General features: G+C 39.0%; 1 protein-coding gene across 3 annotated transcripts in view; it reads right to left on the bottom strand.

Annotated features, from left to right (window-relative positions):
* The window catches only part of LOC138762086 (adenylate cyclase type 10-like), a 178,053-nt gene that overhangs the window by 120,954 nt on the left and 34,338 nt on the right, over window positions 1-22,761 (bottom strand). For all 3 annotated transcript variants that reach the window (XM_069935358.1, XM_069935357.1, XM_069935359.1), the window contains 4 exons: window positions 17,555-17,746; window positions 10,348-10,466; window positions 7,361-7,437; window positions 5,889-6,078 (listed from right to left, as the gene is read on the bottom strand). In XM_069935358.1, the coding sequence (XP_069791459.1) occupies window positions 5,889-6,078; window positions 7,361-7,437; window positions 10,348-10,466; window positions 17,555-17,746 (578 nt within the window). The remainder of the gene's footprint in view (window positions 1-5,888; window positions 6,079-7,360; window positions 7,438-10,347; window positions 10,467-17,554; window positions 17,747-22,761) is intronic.

Here is a 22,761-nt window from a genome sequence, read left to right as displayed (position 1 = left end):
TAAGATTTAATGTATAAAGCAGATTTATTCATAGTGGCTGGCTTAGGACACAAACAATCTGAAACCAGGTCTAACCAACAGTTAGTCTCCTCCCATCACTCAAATCAGACAGGAGTGAAAAAAACATTCAAAAAATCTAGGGCCATCCACATTCGGGGCATAAAAGTTAGCAAAGATCACTAATTTATTATACAATTTCTCTGTCACAATGACAAAGCGACCATTTGTGTCTGAGACAACATTATGTTGATCTATAAAAATTGAATCCCCTGCAGATTTGGCCTAAAATGATGAGCGAAAATGCAGTCCATTCCATCTTCTTAAAAAGACTTATGTTATCATATATGTGCATATATGTGCATCCTGTAAAAATATAATTGGGACATTAAGTCTTTTAACATAAGCAAAAATATTATTTTGTTTTCAGGATGATTCAACCCTTTGATGTTAAAACTAAGAAACTGAATTACTTGATCCATTTTAACTCTTTAAAGAATAAGAAGCTAACAAATAGGGAACTTAATCAAACATACTTAGTGAGGATTGAAAGTGAAGCAGCTGAAAACAGGTTTGATTATACAAAGCCAAAACAACTTTGAAAGAGCCCTACCCTTTCTCCCTCCACTCAAAGTCAGAAAGCCAACCAAAAGACAGATGTCATGTAGCTAACTAAATTACCCATCCCAAAAAATTCCTGCTAGCAAAATTCCAATATTATAATAAAACCTTGAATGTGTTCCAAACAAGACAAAATAAAGCTGGTGCAGTTAATTCCAAAAACAGAAGTTGCTACAGCTATTATGTTTCCATTTTAAAATTGTACACATTGCCAATTAACGAGAGAAAAAATGCTGAAGTAAAGAAAACACAACTACTAAAATATTAATTTAAATAGTTATTTCTGAATCAAAGAGATTAACATTTTATAAGCTAAATGATTTATTAATTCAAATACTTAATTCAGAATCAAAAAGCTTAACATTGTATAAGCTAAATGATTTAAATATCAAAAGCAAACTGATCAAAATGTATACACATTAAGGCATTATTCTATTCATTAAGAAGTAAATTAAGAAGTAAATCAGCTACATAGAATTAGAGAAACAGTCACTCAAAAGGAGAAAAGTAGATTTCAGATATACTTCCAAAGATTTCTGGGCTTCTTCAACGGTATGAAACGACTTCTTAGAATTGTCCTTCAGTGTGATATGAAGGCGCACTGGAAAAAGCAGAGCAGGCTTTAAACATATATTGTAGCATTCCAACATAATCTTTTTGAATTTAACACGTTCATTCATAACCTCGTAAGAGTAGTCCTCAATGACACCAATCTTCTGACATTTGCAATCAATTCTTCCTCTGCAATGAGCTTCACTTAGTAAAATCTCCTTAGTTTGAAATTCAAATGAGGCCTCTGACCAGGAGCTGGTTTAAGAATCAACAATTTATGTGCATGATCAATTGCAGGAAGAGTCGGCAGAACTGCAGATCCAAAAAATTTGCAAAACACTTAGTAGGCTGGCCATGCTCAGTTAACTCTTCCAAGCCCTGAATTCATGTTATTTTTTTTAAAATTAATAATCTTCTGGGTTAATTTTTCATTAGTCTTTGATGTTTTTACAGAGCTTTTGCATATCATCCATTCTTCCATCCAAAGCATTTATTATCTTGAATATGCTTATCATGTTCTTCTAGGGTTTTTAGAAAATAATCAATTTTCGTAGCCATCTGCTTAAATTCAATTCTGAATTCATTTCTGAATTGTAATTCATCAGAGGATTCTTTTCTATGTTGTCGAAGAAAATCCATGACAAACTCCAGAGACAGGATGATCTTTTCGAGTAGCTTTACTCCTTGTAGCCATTTAAATACAGTTACAGTCATTAATCAAATTAAAAGCAGTAATATAGAGTTTACGAATAAGGATTTAAAAAGGTTGGAAACAGTAAGGTAAATTGGAGCAACTTAAAAAACCTGGTACTCCATTAACGACCAGCAGGAAGTCATTTAGTATATTCAGCTGCAGCAAGAATTTTTGCGCAAATATATATGTTTATTATATGTGGCAATTGTGACAGAGGGTATGAATGTGTTTTTGGGAGATAAACTGGGAGAGGTTTGTTAGAGTGGGTTGCAAACACTTTAGAACTGATCTTATTTAAAATACTGGAGCTCTGCTCATGCTAGACATATTAGGGCCTCCAGTCTTAGCAAAAGCTTTGGAGAGTGCCCAAGAGACTTCACCAATGGATTGTTGTTTACAGAAAGGCAACAGATGAAAGAGTTTGTCAGAGCCGCAGATTGTTTGGAGCTGTTCTAAGAGGGTCATGTGGTTTTGCAAGCAGAGAGAATCAAATAGGTTTTCTCTCAGAGAGAGAGTGAGAGAGTGAGAGAGTGAGAGAGTGAGAGAGTGAGAGAGTGAGAGACACATACACACAGAGATCAGTTCTGCAGTCTGACAGTCAGCAGTTGGGTCTGGAACAGGACAAGCTGGCAAGCTTATGGAATATCCCATTTGGAAGATGGGTTTTGTGCTTAGTTCTTAGTGCTTAGTTCAGCCTGGTCAAAGCCCTTGTGGTTCATGCAAGAGGAGAGGATTGGCTGTCTAATGTTTCACTTGGAATAAGAGAAACAAAAAGGAACTCTGTGGTGACCTGAAAGAATGAGGTTATCATCTGGAGAACCCTGAATGGGCAAGTTTCATCAGCAGGACACGGAAATGGCTGGGTATCCTGGAACAACAAATCTCTCTCTGAGAACCAACAAGAAATTTACTGAGTGGTAATCATTCAACTTTCAAGCACCAAAGCCTAGTGAACTTTATAAATGTTAAATTCTGTGCATTGTATAAGAATTGCCTGCAACCAGTGAACTTGGAGGAATGAGAAGTGAGGTTGGATTGTGAACCAAAGAACTTTTCTGAACTTACTCACACATTACATATGCTTAGAATTAGAAGGGGGTTAGAATTAGAAGGGGTTAGTTAAGTCACTAGTGATAAGTTAAAGTTTGATTCTGTCTTCATGTTAAATAAAATAATTAACAGCAACTTTTGTTTAAGTAGTCATTTGTCTTGGTGAATATCTATTGCTGCTGGGTTTTGGAGTCCTCTGGGCTTGTAACACAATAAACTCATTATCACCACAATCAAAGACTACTGATGCTGGAATTTAGAGCAAAAAACAATGCTTTCCAGGCAGCATTCATGGAGGAAATGGACAGTCAATGTTTCAAAGTAAAAACACAGAAACACTGGAGGAACTCACCAGGCCTCACAGCATCCATAGGAAGTAAAGATATAAAACTGATGCTTCAGCCTGAGCCCTTACCTTCAAGGAGGGTTCAGGCCCAAAAGGTTGGTTATATATCTTTCCCTCTGATGGATGCTGCATTTCTGTGTTTTTACTACAATCACAGGATCTGCAAACTTTCATGTCGAAATTTCAAAGCCCTGATTCAGAACAGAGAAAGAAGAGGAAAAAGGCAGAGGGGTGGGGTCAGTGAATGATTGGTTAGGCGTGAAAGATGATGGTCATAAGGAGCCAGGTTATGCTCTTCCTTACTTTTCAATGGATTGATATGTGAGATAACATAGACAGGAGCAAAAGAAAGCAAATATGGTAAAATGGGGAAAAGATGGACCCAGGAAGGGGAAGGGAAGTTGGAGACAACTACTGAAGGAAATAATTACATCAACAAGGGACAGTGACTTGAATGGTACAGGAAAGAGAGGATACAATGGTCAGGATGTGTGGGTGGTGAGTAGGTGGAAAAGTTTATGGGAAAGGAACTGGGTAACAGGAGGTAGGGTGTTAGATAGAAAGGTGTGTGTGAGAGCTAGACAGATGAAAAGGAAAGAGAGAGAAGAGAACTTGGGGGGGGGTGGGGGTTGAGCGGATTACTTGAAGATGGAGATTTTAGTTTTATGTCATTGGGTTGTACTGTACTGAGGCAGAATATGAGATGCTGTTCTTTTAGCCTCAACCTGGCAAGGGAGGTAGTCGAGGACAGACAGATCTGTATGGGAAAGTTGAGAAGATTAAAATAGTTGATAACCATATGCTCTAATTGGCATGAGGACAGAGAGCAGGCACCCAGCAAAGTAGTTACCTAGTCTGCAAACATGAGGCCACCATACATATTATTAAGTTTACACATTTAAGATGTACGGTGGAAGGGAAAAGATTTAAAAGCATCTTGGCGGTTGTGGGGGGGGGGTTAATCGTCTTCATAGAAAGGGTGGTGAGTATGTGGAACAAGCTGCCAGAGTAAGTGGTAGATGTGGGAACGATTCTACAATTCAAAAGACATTACATGGACAGGAAACATTTGGAGGAATACAAGCTGAATGCACTTAAATGGAACTAGTTTAGTTGACTTGGATATATTGAACTGAAGGGCCTATTTCCATGCTGTAGAACTCTGTGCCTATTATAAGGATTAACTTTAAACCTCGTCCTTTGCAGCAAAGTACAGATTCATAACAAAACACTGCCTATAGTGTGAGCAAAGCAGTATTACAAATGGAGAATAAAACACCATTATATCTAATCATATCTGCCTTCTAATTTTGAAAAGTTCTGAAATTCATCCCAATGCTAATTTAGCAGAGCACTACTGAAGTCAGCTCTTAGTGCAACAGCAAAACATAATAGGCTTGGCTTCTCAAAGAATTTGGAAGCCATGTTTAGGGATACACTCAGACACAAAAACATGGATATTATCTCCTTTGAACTTCCAGAGGATATCTAGTTTCTGAAATGCTCCTATTTAATCCCTAATCTTACTGCCAGTAAATTCTATTTATCATGGGTGCAGTTACAATCAATTTGATTTGGTGGAGTAATTTGCAGTAATAAATTAACCAACTGGTCAGCATGTCTTTGGGATGTGGAAACACACTGGAACACAAGGAGGAATCCCAGGTAGTCACAGAGAACATTTAAATTCCAGAGACCACACCAAGAACAGGATTGAACCTGGATCTCTGGAACTGCAGGGCAGCTGCACGAGCTGCAGTGTTTTTGTACCTCTGACATTACTTTGTTCTCCTTAAGAGCAGAAGATTTAAGAGATTTATTAGAGATCTGAGTAAATACGATAATTACTTTCAAAGAGGTATTAATTAAATTCTTGAAGTGGATGAACATGTTGGGAAAAGGGAAGTAAGTTGGAACTGCTCAAATAGATTAGTTGAAGAGCTAGCAGTAAGACGGTGATCAATTTAGTATGAAGAAAAGGGTAGATGTACCAAGTCAAAGTGGAGAAAGGATTCCACAGCAGGAGGAATCTATGGTCAAAGATAGAAATTTTACAATCAAGGCACGTGACGCCAATGAGTGATGAGTGTTCAGAACTTGTTTGAGTTAAGATATTTGTAGCAGAATTTTAGATGAACATTAATGTACAGATAATGTATCACGAGAGGTGGTGAAATAGTCAGTCTCAAGGTGGAAGATCCATGAATGATGCATTTGAAAGTTAGAGACAGAAAATATTATGGAACCAAATTGGTAATATAGTTGTTATGGGATCTATAGCCAACTAAAGCTCAAATAGATCATTGAGGTTGTGAACAATTTGTTACTTGTTTATAATTTAATATAATTTTATAGTTTTTACAAATCAACCATAAATCTTTCACATTGAGATGAGTGATCTTGGTAATATTGCATCATATCCTCAAGGTTTACAGCAGAAATTTGTGTAAAGTGAATATTATGTTTCTTGTGGGAAGGTATGGGGGAAACAATGAAAGTCATTATTTGATGAATAAACTTTCTTTCAAATTTTCATTTAAATGCTACCTATTAATTTTCCACATCTTAAGAAAATGAATAAACAGTTGCTATGGAACTTTACGCTGTAATCCATAAATAGTTACTTACTTTTGATGTTTTTTGGACAGGTACTGGTAAATAGTTCCAGGGTTTGCCACACCTTTCATAGCTCGCTTAGGAAGCTCCATAAAGTAGGAAGATGGCATTTTGGTGTGATAATGCGTCTCTTCATCACAGGAAACCACGCCGGGATAAGTCATCATCAGTCGTGCTGCCAAATTTACTTTCCGGCCAATCACTTTTCAATGAATAATGAAATCATATTAAATAATTTTATTGCATGTTTAATTAATTAGCCAATACTGATGTATCATTTTGTCATATTGCAAAGTACATAAAATTTGACAGCATTGTAAAGGAACCATTTATGGTTAATGGGTCTTCGGCAGCTTTTAATCCAGTCATCATTATTCTCTAATACATCATCCTTTGTCATTTCTACCAGCTCCAATGTGTTCCTATCTCCTCTCTTCCCCTTCCTTTCATCAGAGACCACTTTTATTGTGAATTCCCTGGTTTGTTCATCTCTCCCTATCTATCCTACTTGTGACCTCTTCAAAAAATTGCAATAGGTTTGTCAGGCATAATTTTCCTTTAAGGAAACCATGCTGTCTTGGGCCTATCTTCTCATGCACCTCCAGGTATTCTGTAATCATCCTTGACAATCGTCTCCTACAGCTTCCCAACCACTGATGTCAAGCTAATAGGTCTATAATTTCTTTTGCTATCTCATTCCTTCTTAAACATTCATGATCATCCAGTCCACCAGAACCATGCCAGACTCCATTGATTCCTGAAAGATTATTACCAATGCCTCCACAATTACTACAGCTACCTCCTTCAGAATCCAAAGATATATTCTATTCAGTCCAGGAGACATTTAATATCTAACTTTAGACCATTTAGCTTCCCAAGTACCTTCACTCTCATGATCTTGACTGCACTCACTTCTCTTCCAAAAGAGCCATGAAAGTCGGTATGCTACTGTCTTCCACAGTGATGACTAATCCAAAATATTCATTCAGTTCCTCTGCCATCTTCTTGTCTCCCATTACAATTTTTTCACCATAATTTCCTATTGGTCCTATGTCTATTTTGGTCACTTTTTTACTCATATATTTAAAAAAGCTTTTAGTATCCTCTTTAGTATTACTTGCTAACCTTCTTTCATATTTTCATTCCTAATCATCTTCTTAGTCTTCTCTAAGTTTTTTTTAAAGTTTCACAGTCCGCTATCTTCCATTTATTTTTGCTTCCTTGTATAATTATCGTAACACTGCTACAGGCAGCGCAGGTTTCGAACCCGGTCCCAATCACAGTGTTGCACTAACCATAACCATTTCTAGGGATAGAATTTTTTTTTAAATCATAGCCAATTTAAAACTAAGCAATCTAGCATACTTTAACATCTTATGCTTTTATTTCTGATTTCCAGCATTTGCTTGTCTGTTGCTTTTTTTTGGACCCAAAATGAAGATATTGTATTCTCTGGTTAAACATAAGAAGATCTTTCTGTTTACCTGTATATTCATGTCGTAGAGGATGCCCAACAACTCCACAGAATAAGGGGCCACTTGCTACACCAATAGATGCTACACTGAAACACGAGAAAATAAAGTCAGGGTTGAACAGTACAGAAATATGCCCTTCCATCTACCACATGTGCATTGACGTTGGTTATTTACAGTAATCCAACGAGTCCACTGAAGCCTCTATCCCTCTATACCTTGTCTATTCAAATATCTCACAAACATAGTGATTGTAGCAGATTCCATGACCTCCTCTGACAGCAAGTTCCGATATTGTGCAATGCGTTAAAACAAACTTTCCCTTCCAATTCCTTTTAAAGTTTATTCTTCTCATCTTAAACCTATGCCCTCTTAATTTTGAGGCTTACCATCTACCCTATCTATACCTCTCTTATAATTTTATACACCTCTATCAGGTCACCCTCCTCCTTTACTCTAGAAAAATTAAGCTTACTCTAAGCAACATCTCCCCATAACAAAATTCCTCCACTCCAGCAAACTGTACATCCCCTCTGCATTTTCTTCAGTGCAACTTCATCCTTTCTGTAGTGTAGTGACCAGAACGGCACACAACACCCCAAGTGCAAGCTAAACAGTGAGATGCTAGATGAACTTAGTGAGTCACACAGCATCCATGGATAGAAATTGTTCTTTATCAGCCCAATATCCAAATATACATAAATTCTATCACTCCAGTGATTTCCTTGCCTCTAATGCAAGGTCCATTGGCCCATAGTTACCTGGCATGTCCCTGCTACCCCTCTATCCATGAGTCTTCTGATGTTATGCCTTCTGCCAATGAAGTTGAAAAAATCTCCATCAAGACACCAGCTATCTTTTATCTTTGTTGAATATGTGGAGCAATCCATGCTGCAAGCCTAAACAGGCAAGGCTTCTCAACTCTTCCTCCATGACATTAGTCCTGACTCCTGCATCCCTGCTGAGCTTGTAACTTTCCTTTGCTGCCAACTTTCATCCTGACCTCAAATTTACTTGGTCCATCTCAGGGCAACTCTCTGTCCCCATCTTGGGAGACAAGCTACCTACAGACTCAGGCCCGAAACATTGTCTTTTACTTCCTGTGGATGCTGCATGTCCTGTTAAGTTTCTCCAGCATTTTTGTGTATTGCCCTTTACTGGGGATCTGCAGATTTTCTCATTTAACTGGGATAGATCTCATAAATCCTTGGGGATATATCCATTGTTACGTATTCTATGAGACAAACATTTTTTTAATCCACATCCTCACCGAACTCACCATCTTCCAAATCTTTCTTCTTGGTGAATACAGAAATATCAACTTTGGACCTTAGCAACAATGCCTGGCGTCACACAAAGATAGCCTACGTGGTCCCTCAGGACCCTCTGTTTAACTGCCCATCTACCCAGTTTCATTTCCAAAGACAAATCAAGTACTGCCCAATCTCTTGTTGGACTAATTACACATCATCTTAAAAAGATTCCCTTGGACACACTTCTGTTCCATTGCCAGTCAACTCTGAGGAAGTCCAAACCCTATTTCTCTTCAATATTTCCGTGATTTGTTGCATACTTATTCCTCCAATTCCTGCTAATTATTAACAGGACAATAGAATAACCCCATAAAAGCCGTAACCCATCTCTTATTTCTAATTTTTAGCACACTGCCTTATTCACCCAAGTGAGTTGTATAATTTCTCTTTTGTTTTCCATGCTATCATGTCTTTAACTCCTATACCCCAGAAAATTAAGCTGTAAGTACTGCCCTTCCTTTAACCACATTTGTGTGATTGAAATTATATCATTACTCCAAATGCTGATCAATAAACTAAGGTCACAGTGGAGCCTGACAGCCTTCCAATGCTCTACAACAGGGGTGGGAAACCTACAGTCCATGGGCCAGATCCAAATTTATATGGCCCAGTGTTACTGCCCCCCTCCTCCCACTTGGTGTGAGGCTCCATGACTGGCGTGATTCCCACCTTCAGTGAGAGTTCCATCTCATTGCACAGCTCACCTGCTCTTCATGGGCAGCTCGGCTGCTGTTCGTTGGAGTCCCCCCACTCTCTGTGCTGGAGTTCTCCCTGCCCTCTGTGCAAGACTCTCCCCTCCCACAGCGTCATTCTCCCCCCTCTCTCTGTGACATTATCCCACTGCCTGTGAGAGCCTTCTCCTCTGCATGAGACCCATCTCTTCTATGAGAAACCCGTGTCTGTGAGAATCCACCTCTCTTTCCCTCTGCGACACCAGTTCTTCTTGTAATACTCTTTCAACTTATCTCTGTGTGGTACTCCTCTCTCTTACTTCCTATTTCTGTATGTGAGACTTTTTCTGTGTGTATATGACACCATCTCTCTGTGTGACTCCTCATCTCTCTTCAATCATCTGCCTTTCTGTGTTGGTCTCCCTCTCCCTAGGTGGGACATCCTCTCTCTCTTTGTGAATCCCTCTGTGTGTAGCTCCCCTTATCTGTGCGTAAATCGCTCTCTCTCTGTCACTTCCTCCCTCTGTGAGAGGCTCTCTGTGTGATATTTTCCCCCTCTCACTGCTGTCTGTTTTGCGGTTAGTTATTTTGTTTTCATTGTGAGTAATTTTTCTTTTTTTTGACTTGTATGTTTTTTAAAAATTGTGTCATTTAATGACTAATGTGATTTTTGGTGCATTTCAAGATTTGAACATGCCTTCCTTGACCAGAAATACATCATCATACTTAGTCTATTTATCTATTTATTTATGATAGCATCGGTGCAGCCCGCCGTTCAGCTACTGACATGCCATCTGGCTCATGCATGATAAAAGGTTGCTCACCCCTGCTCTAACATACCTGTCTGCTCTTCCCACTGAATTACTTGATTTATTCTATGCATTTTTCTCCCCACCGGCTACAAAGCAGTTAGGCTTTACATCGTATCCCCCACCACTGTTAGATTGGTACCATGAATTGCCAGTTGTAAACTTTGTTCTTATTTCTAATAAAACTAACTCATTTAAATGCTTACCTGACATATCTAAGTTTATTACAGAATTCATGAACGTTGTGTGCACACTGTAACGCATTTCCACATTCATCTTCTCCTTTGTCACCAGGAAGACCAAAAGCACAAAGAAATGTGCACCCCTGAAAATAACGACACACATAAATGTAACAATGAAATTTAAGCATTTTTTACCATTATGCATTACTGAGAAACAGCATAATTTTACTCTAAATTTGTATTCAAAAATAACTCCATGACATACTTCTGTCCAATCAATAATTTTTGCATGATTATGAATGATTGTGAAAGGCATTTCAACAAATAGATGAAATGACCTGACCAGCATCCGTGACCCACTATGCAAGCTTGGTCTTGGTTTAATCTTTCATCCTTAAACATTTTATCTAACAATGAGGTACAGATATGTGCCGCTTAACATCCATTTGGACAACGTCCGACTACATATACGCACATGGTCCCATAAGGTTATAATAGAGTTCAGAAATCCCAGAGAACAGGACATAGTAGACGTAACTGAATGTATACAACAAATTCCCGCAATCAACACATGTATCTCATGTCTTTTCTATACAAAGGCTTATGTATGTAGGTAATCTACTGTACTTTCTATCTATCATGGCTCCCAAACTCAGCAAAATCAATGCTAGTGATAGCAGCAGCAAGACGCAAAGGAGAAGTAGCAATATGGAAGTGAAATAAAAGATTATTAAACAACAAAGGTGGAAATACAGTGAATGCTATTGTTCATGATATAGGCATGTCGCACTTGTCAATCTCAACGATCCTCAAAAACAAAGAAAAAAATTCTCCAAGCTATTAAAGGATCAACGCCACTGAAAGCTACAAGGCTAACAAAAATGCAAGAGAGACCCATATCAGATATGGAGAAATTGCTAATGAAGTGGATTGAGGACCAAACACAAAAGCGAGTCCCTCTGGGGCCCGGTGAGGGGGGGGGGGGGGAGGTGTGCGCAGCTATCCAAAGAACTTAGACGTGTTTTGGTTGAGCTCTCCATGAGAGTACTAAATAGATGGTCAAAACTTGACAATCAAGATTTTCTTCCACAAAAATAGATAAAAGTAGCATGAAGGAGCCAAGGCAGCTGAGATCAAAGATTGAAGAGGCTTCTATTCAACCGGGAATATCAGATGAATGTTCGAAAGGGAATGGTGCGAAAATGGCAATGGGACCAGCAGAACCAGGTAAAACTGGGGAGTTGAATCAAGGATTGAGCATCATCCTGGAAAAAATGGAGAATTTGAGTAACCCATTCATAAGTGTTGAAACGGTGATGAGCAATATGACAGAGAAAATAACCAAAATAAAAGAGAATGTTGAAGACCTGATGGAGAGAATGGGTCGAGCAGAGATTGAATTGACAAAAAACATGGCTTTGAGGAAAAAAAAGCCAAAGAATGGGAGATAAACAAGGACTGCTTGACAAAATTGACCATATGGAGAGCTTTAATCAATGGAATAATGTGTAAATTATTGGCTAAAAGAAGGAATAGAAGGAAGAGACCCGGTGAACTTTTTTTCATTAATGGATCCCACAAGTGTTGGGAGAAGACAAATTTGGAGAAAAACTGCATATCGAGACAACTCACCAAACACTTGGACTTAGAAGAGCCAGTGATCAGAGACCAAGACCAGTTCTGGTGAGACTTTTAAGCTACTGAGAATGGGAGAAAATTCTGCGAGCAGCACATGATTACTCTAAGCAGAATAATGGCCCACACAAAGTTGATCATGAAAAGGTACTAATTTTTTAAAGATTTTAGCCTGACCTTGATTAAACAAAGAAAATAATTTAAAGATGTGAAAAGACAACTAGGTGCTTAAAAACTTGAAATACTCAATAAATCCTATGACTTTGTCGAAATAGTTCTTCAAGACCAAGAACTAGATGGAAGATTTTCTGCAAAGTTTGTTTAAAAAAAGAGGGATTCAGGTGGTCGAGGGAGAAGATGATTAAAATATTTATAATGAAACTACAGTAAGTAAAAGTAATAAAAGTTGTATTTTTTAATTTTTGTTAAACCGTCTTGTATTTTTGTTTAAAAGTTAAGTGTATAGAAATGCCTGAAAGGATCTTCATCCATAAAGTCAATGCTAGGCTTTAAGGCTTTTAAAGACAGAGTGACAGCATTGTTCAGAGGTAGCTGGCTACAAGTTAAAGCCATTTCTTACTTGGCATAGTGAAAGCCCCAGGGCTTTCAAGAACATTACCAGACACACCTTACTAGTTTATTGCAGGAGAAATACAAAGTCCTGAATGACATAAATGCTGTTTCACAATTCCCTTCTCGATTGATAAGCCAGTGAAATGAAGAAGTAATCCTTGGAACAAGGGATACCTTTCAAGATTTTTCAAATTGTAGACAATGCTCCAGGATATCACCCCCCCCCCCCCCACCCCCTTCAATGGTGACATCCAGGCCAACATCAAAGTGGTGTTCCTCCCACCAAACACCATGTCTTTAATCCAGCCAATGGTCCAAGGGGTTATTGTAGCATTCAAGGCCTACTACTTGAGAAGGACCTTTGCTCAGGCTATTTCAACTGATGACACTGACAAGACACTGATGCAGTTCTGGAAGGAATACAACATTTTCCACTGCATAAAGAACCTTGCTTGAGCCCGATGATGTGACCAAAGAGTTCATGAATGGCATATGGAAAAAATACTGAAGCAGTATGTGCATGACTTTAAGGGATTTGAAAAAGATAACGAGGATGCAGGGATTAATAGGGCTGTTGTCAACATGGCCAACAACAACCTGAACCTAGATATAGATGATGAGGACATTGAAGAACTCCTAGAGGTGTTTCCTGAGGAACTAAGAAATGAAGAGTTGCTGGAACTTGAGCAAGAACGAATAGCTGAAAAAGAGGCAAGGGGAAAAAGGAAACTGCCGAAGGAGAAGAACCACATCTGCAGGAGGTTCGCTGTTAAGTAGTTAGCCAAATTCTTTGCAAACCTTATCCACTTGCTGAAGAGATGGACCCAAACACCGAACGCTTTTCACTGATTGAGATGAATGCTCATGCAATGTTTTGCTGCATAAAAAGAAACACATGAAGAAGCAAATTAAGCAAATGATACTAGACATATTCCTGAAGAAGCCAACACCTCTCCAAGAAGAGCCTCAGCCAGGTCCTTCAGGCATTACAGAGTGACAGTTCATCAATGGAGGTTATTCAACCTGAAACTCTTCTAATGGAACACTATGAGGAAGTTGCAAATAGTGATGTAGATGATCCTGATCCACTTCGTTAAACTGTGTGTGATATAGGCATGACAGTTTAAAAAGTGAAGAAAAAAAAAGTTTAATATAGCACAAGTTCAGTATCCCATATGGCTTTGCTAAGTATATACAGTAATATGGTGTTCATACAACATCCACATTGTGCAATACCCAATTTCACAGAACGTGATTGTTAAGTGGCGTATACCTGTACTCTCTCAGCAAGGTAGTTTTGTTGAACTTTAATTAATTGCTGATGGAGGACCTCAGTTTTCTTCAGGCTGACTTCCAGGCCAAACATTTTGGCAGTTTCCGCAAAGCAGGACGTCAAGCGCTGAAGAGCTGGCTCTGAATGGGCAACTAAAGCGGCATCATCTGCAAAGAGTAGTTCACGGACAAGTTTCTCTTGTGTCTTGGTGTGAGCTTGCAGGCGCCTCAGATTGAAGAGACTGCCATCCGTGCGGTACCGGATGTAAACAGCGTCTTCATTGTTGGGGTCTTTCATGGCTTGGTTCAGCATCATGCTGAAGAAGATTGAAAAGAGGGTTGGTGCGAGAACACAGCCTTGCTTCACGCCATTGTTAATGGAGAAGGGTTCAGAGAGCTCATTGCTGTATCTGACCCGACCTTGTTGGTTTTCGTGCAGTTGGATAATCATGTTGAGGAACTTTGGGGGACATCCGATGCGCTCTAGTATTTGCCAAAGCCCTTTCCTGCTCACGGTGTCGAAGGCTTTGGTGAGGTCCTCCATCAGCCAGCTCCCCACCATGACTACCAGCCCTCCCACATCTCCATCGGGCACACAAAACTCAAAACGGTCAACCAGTTTACCTATCTCGGCTGCACTATTTCATCTGATGCAAGTATCGACAATGAGATAGACAACAGACTCGCCAAGGCAAATAGCGCCTTTGGAAGACTACACAAAAGAGTCTGGAAAAACAACCAACTGAAAAACCTCACAAAGATAAGCGTATACAGAGCCGTTGTCATATCCACACTCCTGTTCGGCTCCGAATCATGGGTCCTCTACCGGCACCACCTACGGCTCCTAGAACGCTTCCACCAGCGTTGTCTCCGCTCCATCCTCAACATCCATTGGAGCGCTTACACCCCTAACGTCGAAGTACTCGAGATGGCAGAGGTCGACAGCATCGAGTCCACGCTTATGAAGATCCAGCTGCGCTGGATGGGTCACGTCTCCAGAATGGAGGACCATCGCCTTCCCAAGATCGTATTATATGGCGAGCTCTCCACTGGCCACCGTGACAGAGGTGCACCAAAGAAAAGGTACAAGGACTGCCTAAAGAAATCTCTTGGTGCCTGCCACATTGACCACCGCCAGTGGGCTGATAACGCCTCAAACCGTGCATCTTGGCGCCTCACAGTTTGGCGGGCAGCAACCTCCTTTGAAGAAGACCGCAGAGCCCACCTCACTGACAAAAGGCAAAGGAGGAAAAACCCAACACCCAACCCCAACCAACCAATTTTCCCTTGCAACCGCTGCAATCGTGTCTGCCTGTCCCGCATCGGACTTGTCAGCCACAAACGAGCCTGCAGCTGACGTGGACTTTTTACCCCCTCCATAAATCTTCGTCCGCGAAGCCAAGCAAAGAAAAATTAATTGCTCAATTTGCACAATTTATGAAGCTTTATTGATGAAGAGGAGTATAGTAGGTCAAATATTGGTTAACCCAAGTCACCCTTTCCTCATCTTGGATTGCCTTTACAAGCAGCCTATTGCCCAGTCAGGTTGTTTGAGCTGAACCAGAATTCTACTCCTGGACTATTCTTGAAGAAGTGGCTGTGTGGGAGGAAATTTAAAAAAAAGATTCCAGACACCCACAGCTCCGGTGATCAATAAGAAAACCTGGAAAAACAAAGGAAAGAACAAGTACGACCTACAATCAAGAAAAAGGCATAAAAAGGTGCATAGATTTTTTAAAAATCTTCTGGTGAATTAAAGCAAATGTTAGATTTTTATTGACAATCCATTAAAGTGTTAACTGATTAAGAAAGGAATAATAGTGATAAGATGGAAAGATTAATGCAACAAGTGGACACTAGATTTGAAGTAGTGGATGGAAAAATTAAAGGGAATGAGTTTGAAATTCACAATATTAAAGATCGAATGAAGAAAGCACAAACAGAGGCAGCTCCTAAGCATGATCAGTTAATGCAAAAAATAGACGCTTTGGAAAATTTTCGTATCGGAATAACATCAAGATTGTCGGACTTGAAAGGGATGAGGATCAAGGCTTGAAAAGATTTTTGCAACATTGGATGCTGGAATCTTTGGGTCAGGCTGAATTTCAAGGAGACTTGGAGATAGAGCGAGCCCATAGGGCATTGAGACCTAAACCTCAGCCTGACCAAAAATCCTGCCCAATACTTGTCAGATTCCTTCGATACGAAATAAGAGAGAAGATATTGGAGTTGGCAGCAAAACAAGCTAAAGTAAGACAGTCACCTTTGATTTATAATGGAAATAAGATTTTCTTTATCCAGATACAAGTTTTGATTTGTTGAAAAAGAGTTTAATCCGGTTAAATATGCATTGTGGGGGGGAAAAAAAGGCTATGTCTTTGTTTTGAGATACCCAGATGTTTTGAAAATATTTGACCCAGGAGGGAGGAATAGGTTTTTTTCTGAGCCTAATGAAGCAAAGGTATATGCTGATTCATTGCCTGATAAAGATCAGCAGATAGTTGTTGATACCTGAATGAATTACATAACTGAGAGGTTTTGCTGTAACTGAAAATATATTGAGTTTCGAGAGAGTGTAAAGGGGGAGGAAGGTTTAACCTATATTGTGCATGATCTATTATACTGGGTAAAATTAATGGATTAAAAGATTTATTTATGATTATAGTAAGGGATGATATGGTGTTTCGAGTGAGTTAGTGGGGAATGTGATGCTGACCACTATGGAGTCATGGCCACCAATGCGACATGCTTTACATCCTGTATAGATCAGGGGAATAGAGACTCTTCAACATCATGTGCCACTGGGGTTCTTCCTTATATTTTTTCGGTCGAGGGAGTGAGCAACAAGCTGCCAGCTGAAGTGTTGAATGCGGCATTTAAGAAATATTTGGACGGATACATGGATGTGAGGAGTATAGAGGGGTACGAATGGGTACAGGTCAGTGAACGAGGCAAAAAAAAAAAGCTCGGCTCATACTAAAAGGGCTGAAGGGCCTGTTTTCTGTTCTGTAATATTCCATAGTTCTATTCCGATGAGTGATAATAAGGCACTTTTGCTGTTTCTTTGTAAAAGTACAAAATGGGCAGTACTGGACCATAATTTTTCAAAGTTTGCAGAGTGATGATGGCCAGGTCTTACATAATTTTTCTCATTTGCCTGCATAATCTTTGTTTTCCTGAGGGTATCATGGAAATTTGATGCTAATATCTAGAAAGTTCTCTCCAAGTTCATCCAAGAATGCAATAAGTACTCAATTCAACTTAAAATGAAAAATGTTTGAAATTACAAAATCTACTCATCTGTTGTCTTACTTCCCAATAAGAGCATCATTTCAGATCTAATGTATATAGCACACAACCTCACATTTCCAGCTGTTGCTCCTCTGATAGATGTGCTAACATTGCACAGCTACTACCTGTGGCTGGTTTGTGAACAAGACAGATTTCCCTGCATCTCTGATTTTTCCACTGGAGTCAAATATCACAAATGTCCTCTCCTCTACACTCCCTCTGGCAAGCTATATTCAAGTAAACTTCTTGAAAGTATAAGCAGAATTGAGACCAGAATCTTGACAAATTGAGAGAATGATTGAATATCTATATTAGGCCACACTTGCTTCATTGTGACACATGGATGCTGTGGAGAAATATGTACACATTGCAGCACTTCTCACAAGTGCCAGTATTTTAGGAAAAGTTTCAAGAGCAAATACAATATCTATTAGTGCCATCTGGTGGCTACTTTACTTACTTTGTCAAACATGAAGACCTTATTTATTCTTCCCTGATAATATCGGAATTCATTGTTAATTCCAATACAGCAAGCTTGAATGGATTGGCATTGATGATACATGGTTGTATTCTCCACAAATTGCAGATTCACAAACACCACTGTCGCTGGTCGCATTTCAGACAAATAATCCAAAGGTACTGCATCATCTATCTAAATTGAAACAAATATATATGTTTAGGGGCAGCACAATTAGCGCAGCAGTTAGCACAATGCTGTTACAGAACCAGCAATTGGGACCAGGGTTCGAATCCCACGCTGTCTGTAAGGAGTTTGTACAATCTCACCGTGTCTGCATTAGTTTCATCCAGGGGCTCTGGTTGTAAGTTATTTGGGTGTAATTAGGCAGTCCGGGCCGAAATAGTCTGTTAATGCACTGTATGTCTAAAATATATATTCTCCACCTAATGTGATTCAAAGAATTAACAACAAATTGGAGTGACTGTTTTAGCTTTGTAAACAAACTGTGCTCTCGACAGAGCACAAGCTACAGGCTACTGGCCCACAGCTGGAGGCTGCTTAAGAGATATGGTTTGCAAACTGACAGGACTATGAGAATTTGCATATGCATCAGCCAAACATCATATGTCAACATCTCTGAGGATCTGTCCTGGAGCCTCCATGGTTATGTAATCACAAAGAAAGCTTGACAGCGGCTATACTTTGTGAGATGTCTGAGGAGATTTGGTATGCCACTGAAGACTCTAGTAAACTTCTACAGGTGCACCATGGAGAGCATTCTGGCTGGTTCCATCACTGCCTGGTATGGAGGCACCATCTCCCAGGACAAGAATAAATTCCAGAGGATTGTTAACTCAGCCAGCAGCATTAACAGGCACCACACTTTATTCCGTAGAGGACATCTATATGAGGTGGTGTCTTAAAAAAAAAAAACCAGCATTTATCCTCAAAGACCCCCACCACCCAGGCCATGGCTCTTCACTCTGCTACTATAGGAAAAAAGGTTCAGGAGCCAAAAGATGAGAATTCAATGGCACCAGGACAGCTTCCTCCGCGCTGCCATCAGATTCCTGAATAATCAATGAACAAAAGACACTGCCTTACTTTTTGTGCACTTTTTTTTAATATATAGTAATGTTGTAAGATGATTACAATATGAATATTGCCACAAAACACCAAATTTCATGACTTGTTTCATTTTGATTCTGACTTGCCTCCTGAATATCTCCAGCAATTCGTTGTCTGCTCAAGATTTCAAAATCTGCAGCTTTCGTGTTTCTCTATTCAGAGGCATCCTGTCAATTCCAGTGTTCTCCCATTGTAAATATGCAATTCAAAGGAATGGCTTACCAGATTCGAAGCATTTAAGTATATACTGTCATTGTAGCAACTGAAATTGCATTAATTACCTGCTGTTATATTTGTGCTTAAGAGTTTCAAAATTACATACTTTGAGTTTGAAACGACTAAACCAAGAGAGTCTTCAAGAGAATGCCTGCTTGTGGCGATGAATAATAACCTTTTGTATTTATCAGCTTCATTCTCCAGTGGCCATTGCAATAAAAGTAATAAACTGATGAAGAAAAAAAGCTTTGGCTGAGAAACAATGACCAGCAAATTTCAATAGAATATTGTTGTGGATAATATTACTGATAAACACAATATATTAACTTTGCTACAACTGGTTGCATTTGACATGGAATATTCATTCATTCAATTGCACAAAAAATAATTTATATTGGAACAACTGGTTTGTTGCTAATTTTTGTTGGGCTTTTATCAAATTAGCCAAATCTTAAATGGTCTTATCTTAATTGACCAGGTTCAGGGATCTTCAAGATATATGAGGGTCAAAACAGACAAATTATGCATTCTCTTTCTTTGCATTGGACACGATAAATTAGCCCCTCCTTATTGGTGGAATCTCCAAAATGTAACACAACAGTGGAAAACAAGATAAGAGCCCATGGACTATTGGCAATGCTAAGGGGACAGTTTGGGGTCCACAACGTTTTACGTCATATGTTAATGATCTAGACAATGGAATTGATGGCTTTGTGGCCAGGTTTGAGATGATAGAAGAACAGATGGTGGGGCAGGTAGTGTTGAGGAAGCATGAAGTCTGCAGAGGGCCAGGTTGGGAGAATAGGCAAAGAAAAGTCAGATGGAAAACAAGAATAGTAAGGTGTACGATTATGTACTTTGGTAGAAGGAATAAAGATGTAGACTATTTTCTAAATGGTAAGGAAATTCAGAAATTGAAGTCTAAAGGGACTTGAGAATCCTGGTGCAGGATTCACTTAACCTTTTGCAAGTTGATTCAATAACAAGGAAGGCAAATGCAACATTAGCCTTCATTTTGAGACAACTAGATACATAAAAGGATGCAATGCTGAAGCTTAAAAAGGCATTGGTGAGACCAAATTTGGAGTATTATGAGCAGTTTTTGGCCCCATATCTATGGAAGTGCTGACATTGGAGAGGGTCCAGAGAAAGTTCACAAGAATGATCCTGGAGATGATAAGGTTAACGCATAAAAAGCATTTGATGGCTTTGGGCCTGTACCCTGTTGTAGTTTAGAAGGATGGGGGGGGGGGGGGGGGGAGGGGAAATTGCATTGAATCCCACCAAATATTGGAAAGTCTGGATATAGTAGATGTTTCCAGAGGTGGGAGAGTCTAGGACCAGAGGGCACAGTCTAAGAATAAAAGGATAGCTCTAGAACAAAAATGAGGAGAAATATTTTCAGTCAGAAGGTGGTAAATCTGTGGTATCCATTGCCATAGATGGACGAGTCCAGTCATTGGAAGTAAAATAAGTTGATAGATTGTTGATTAGTAAGGTTGTTAAGGATTACCAGAAGACAGGAGAATGGGGTTGAAGAAGAAAAATATATCAGGCATGATTTGAATGGAGGAAAAAACTTGATGGGCTGAATAGCCTACCATATTTGATCGCATACAAGACCCACATTTTTCCCCAGAAATGGCTTAAAAATATCCCCCTTATTTGCAAAGTTGAAATTAAGGTGATAATGGTGAGTAATGCCGACAGCAATCATCGCCTCTGCATGGCACACTAGCATCACTACCATTTTTAGTTGGAGGCTGGTGGTGGGTTGTTTGGGGAGGGGTGGTGAAGAACCAGGGAGGTGGGATCAGAGTGGGGCCGCTGGTGGATTAACAGTCCTTGCTATGGTCCCGCCGCTCTGCTCCCCCTCTGATAGCCCACCGCCCAGCTCCCTCCCCGACAGCCTGCTACCAGTCTTTTTAAAAAATATATATTGTATTTAAGATCAACACATATACAAGAAATAAAAGAACCCATAACCCAAATAACCCATTGTTATTTATTGATTAAATACATGTTGATTTATGGGAAAATAAAGAAAAAAATACAAAAGAACCCCAACTAAAACCCCCACCACCGAACCCCTTCTACCCTCCCACTAAAAAACTATAATGAACTACAAAAAAACCAATGTATTAAAATAAATAATGAATATGTATATATTGAATTGCCTGTTGAAACACTTAAAGATCCCAAAAGCATTTCACAAGAAATCAAAATCTAGCTATCTATTTATTTATTTATTTATTAAGGGCAGACTTCTCTGGTCCGGAGGATTGAAAGGAATTATTTATAAATTCAAATCTAATGTTCAAGCATACAGGCTCCAAATCTGTAAAAATATACAATATTTAACTCTCAAATTATATGTAATTTTTTCTAATGGAATACAACTTTGAATCTCTGTTTGCCATCTTCCTAGAGTTAAAGAAACATTTGATTTCCAAGTGACAGCAATACATTTCCTTGCTATCACCTGAGCTAATTTAACAAATTTCAACTGAAAATCTGATAAATGTAATTTAAGAGTTATATTTTCAAAATTCCACATCAAAAATAACTCAGAATTCAATGGAAAAACAACTCCTATAACCTGTTGCAGAAAGTTACTAATAGAAGTCCAAAAAGTTTTAACTTTTGAACAAGACCATGTAGAACGAAGAAAAGTTCCAATATCTTCACGTCTAAAACATTGATCCAACATGTCCAATTTCCATCTATTAATTTTCTGATGTGTAATATATAGCTGATGTAAAAAATTATAATGAAGTAATCTGTATCTTACATTAATTGTATTAAACATTTTTACATAAATTAAGCCAAATTTGTTAACCTATCAATACATTTAAATCTTGTTCCCATCTTTCTCTCAATTTAAATAAGCTTAATTTAGGTGCTTTCTCTTGAAATTTTAAATATGCTGTTGAGATAAACTTCCTAATAGTTCCATCAACATCAGCTGTTCTAAATTTGTACAATTTTTAAATACCATATCTGGTCCTATTTCCTCTCTTAAATAGGCCCGCAATTGAAAATAACAAAAGGAGTATTACGTGGAATATAATATTTAATTCTTATCTGATCAAATGACATCAATCTACCACTCTCATAATCTTCTATTTTAGGGATTCCTTTAGTATACCATATATTTAAAAAAGTTATCTTTTGAAAAAATTATGAGGATTAATTAATGGTATTTTTGGTGCAAAAGACTTCCATCATTTTCTAACTTAATCTTATTCCAACTAATAATCAAATGTTTCGCTAGTGGAACATCTCTGTCAACAATCATTAATCTTGGTTCCCATTTATCAATAAATTCCTCAGGTATATTTTCTCCAATTTTATTTAAATCAATTTCCACCCATGACGGTTTAATACGTTCACACACTGGGAAGATGGCAAACAGAGATTCAAAGTTGTATTCCATTAGAAAAAAGTCAGTTTATTGGTTTGAATCCGCTGCGTTTCCATGCAGGCCCGCCCACTTCCCGTGACATATCCTCCAGTTTCCGGAAGTGATGACACCACATTGTGGTGTCACTCTCCAGACAGCACTACGTGGAAGTGGAAAGCGGCTTAGCCCATACGTGTTGCTAGGCGTGGGCTCCTTCTTGGCAGTGAAGGGGAGCCTTGCCATCTTGGACCGGCCGCGTATTACGGCGATTCAGCCCATTTACTCGCATGGTCGCTCGGCCCACTACACCACCTCCCCCCCAAGTGGTCTGACTTACAGTCTTTGGGTGGTCTACCTCTGTGTCTGACCCTAGGGTCCAGGGCCAGCAGTGCAGAGTCCAGGTGGGCGAATTTGAAATGGTCAACTGTAAATCTGTCCTTTTGGCCACCAATGTCCAGTG

The sequence above is a fragment of the Narcine bancroftii genome, chromosome 4, assembly GCF_036971445.1.
Source record: "Narcine bancroftii isolate sNarBan1 chromosome 4, sNarBan1.hap1, whole genome shotgun sequence".
NCBI classification, from domain to species: domain Eukaryota; kingdom Metazoa; phylum Chordata; class Chondrichthyes; order Torpediniformes; family Narcinidae; genus Narcine; species Narcine bancroftii.
The sequence above is the reverse complement of the archived record's forward strand: the minus strand, read 5'-3'. Positions and strand labels throughout refer to the sequence as shown.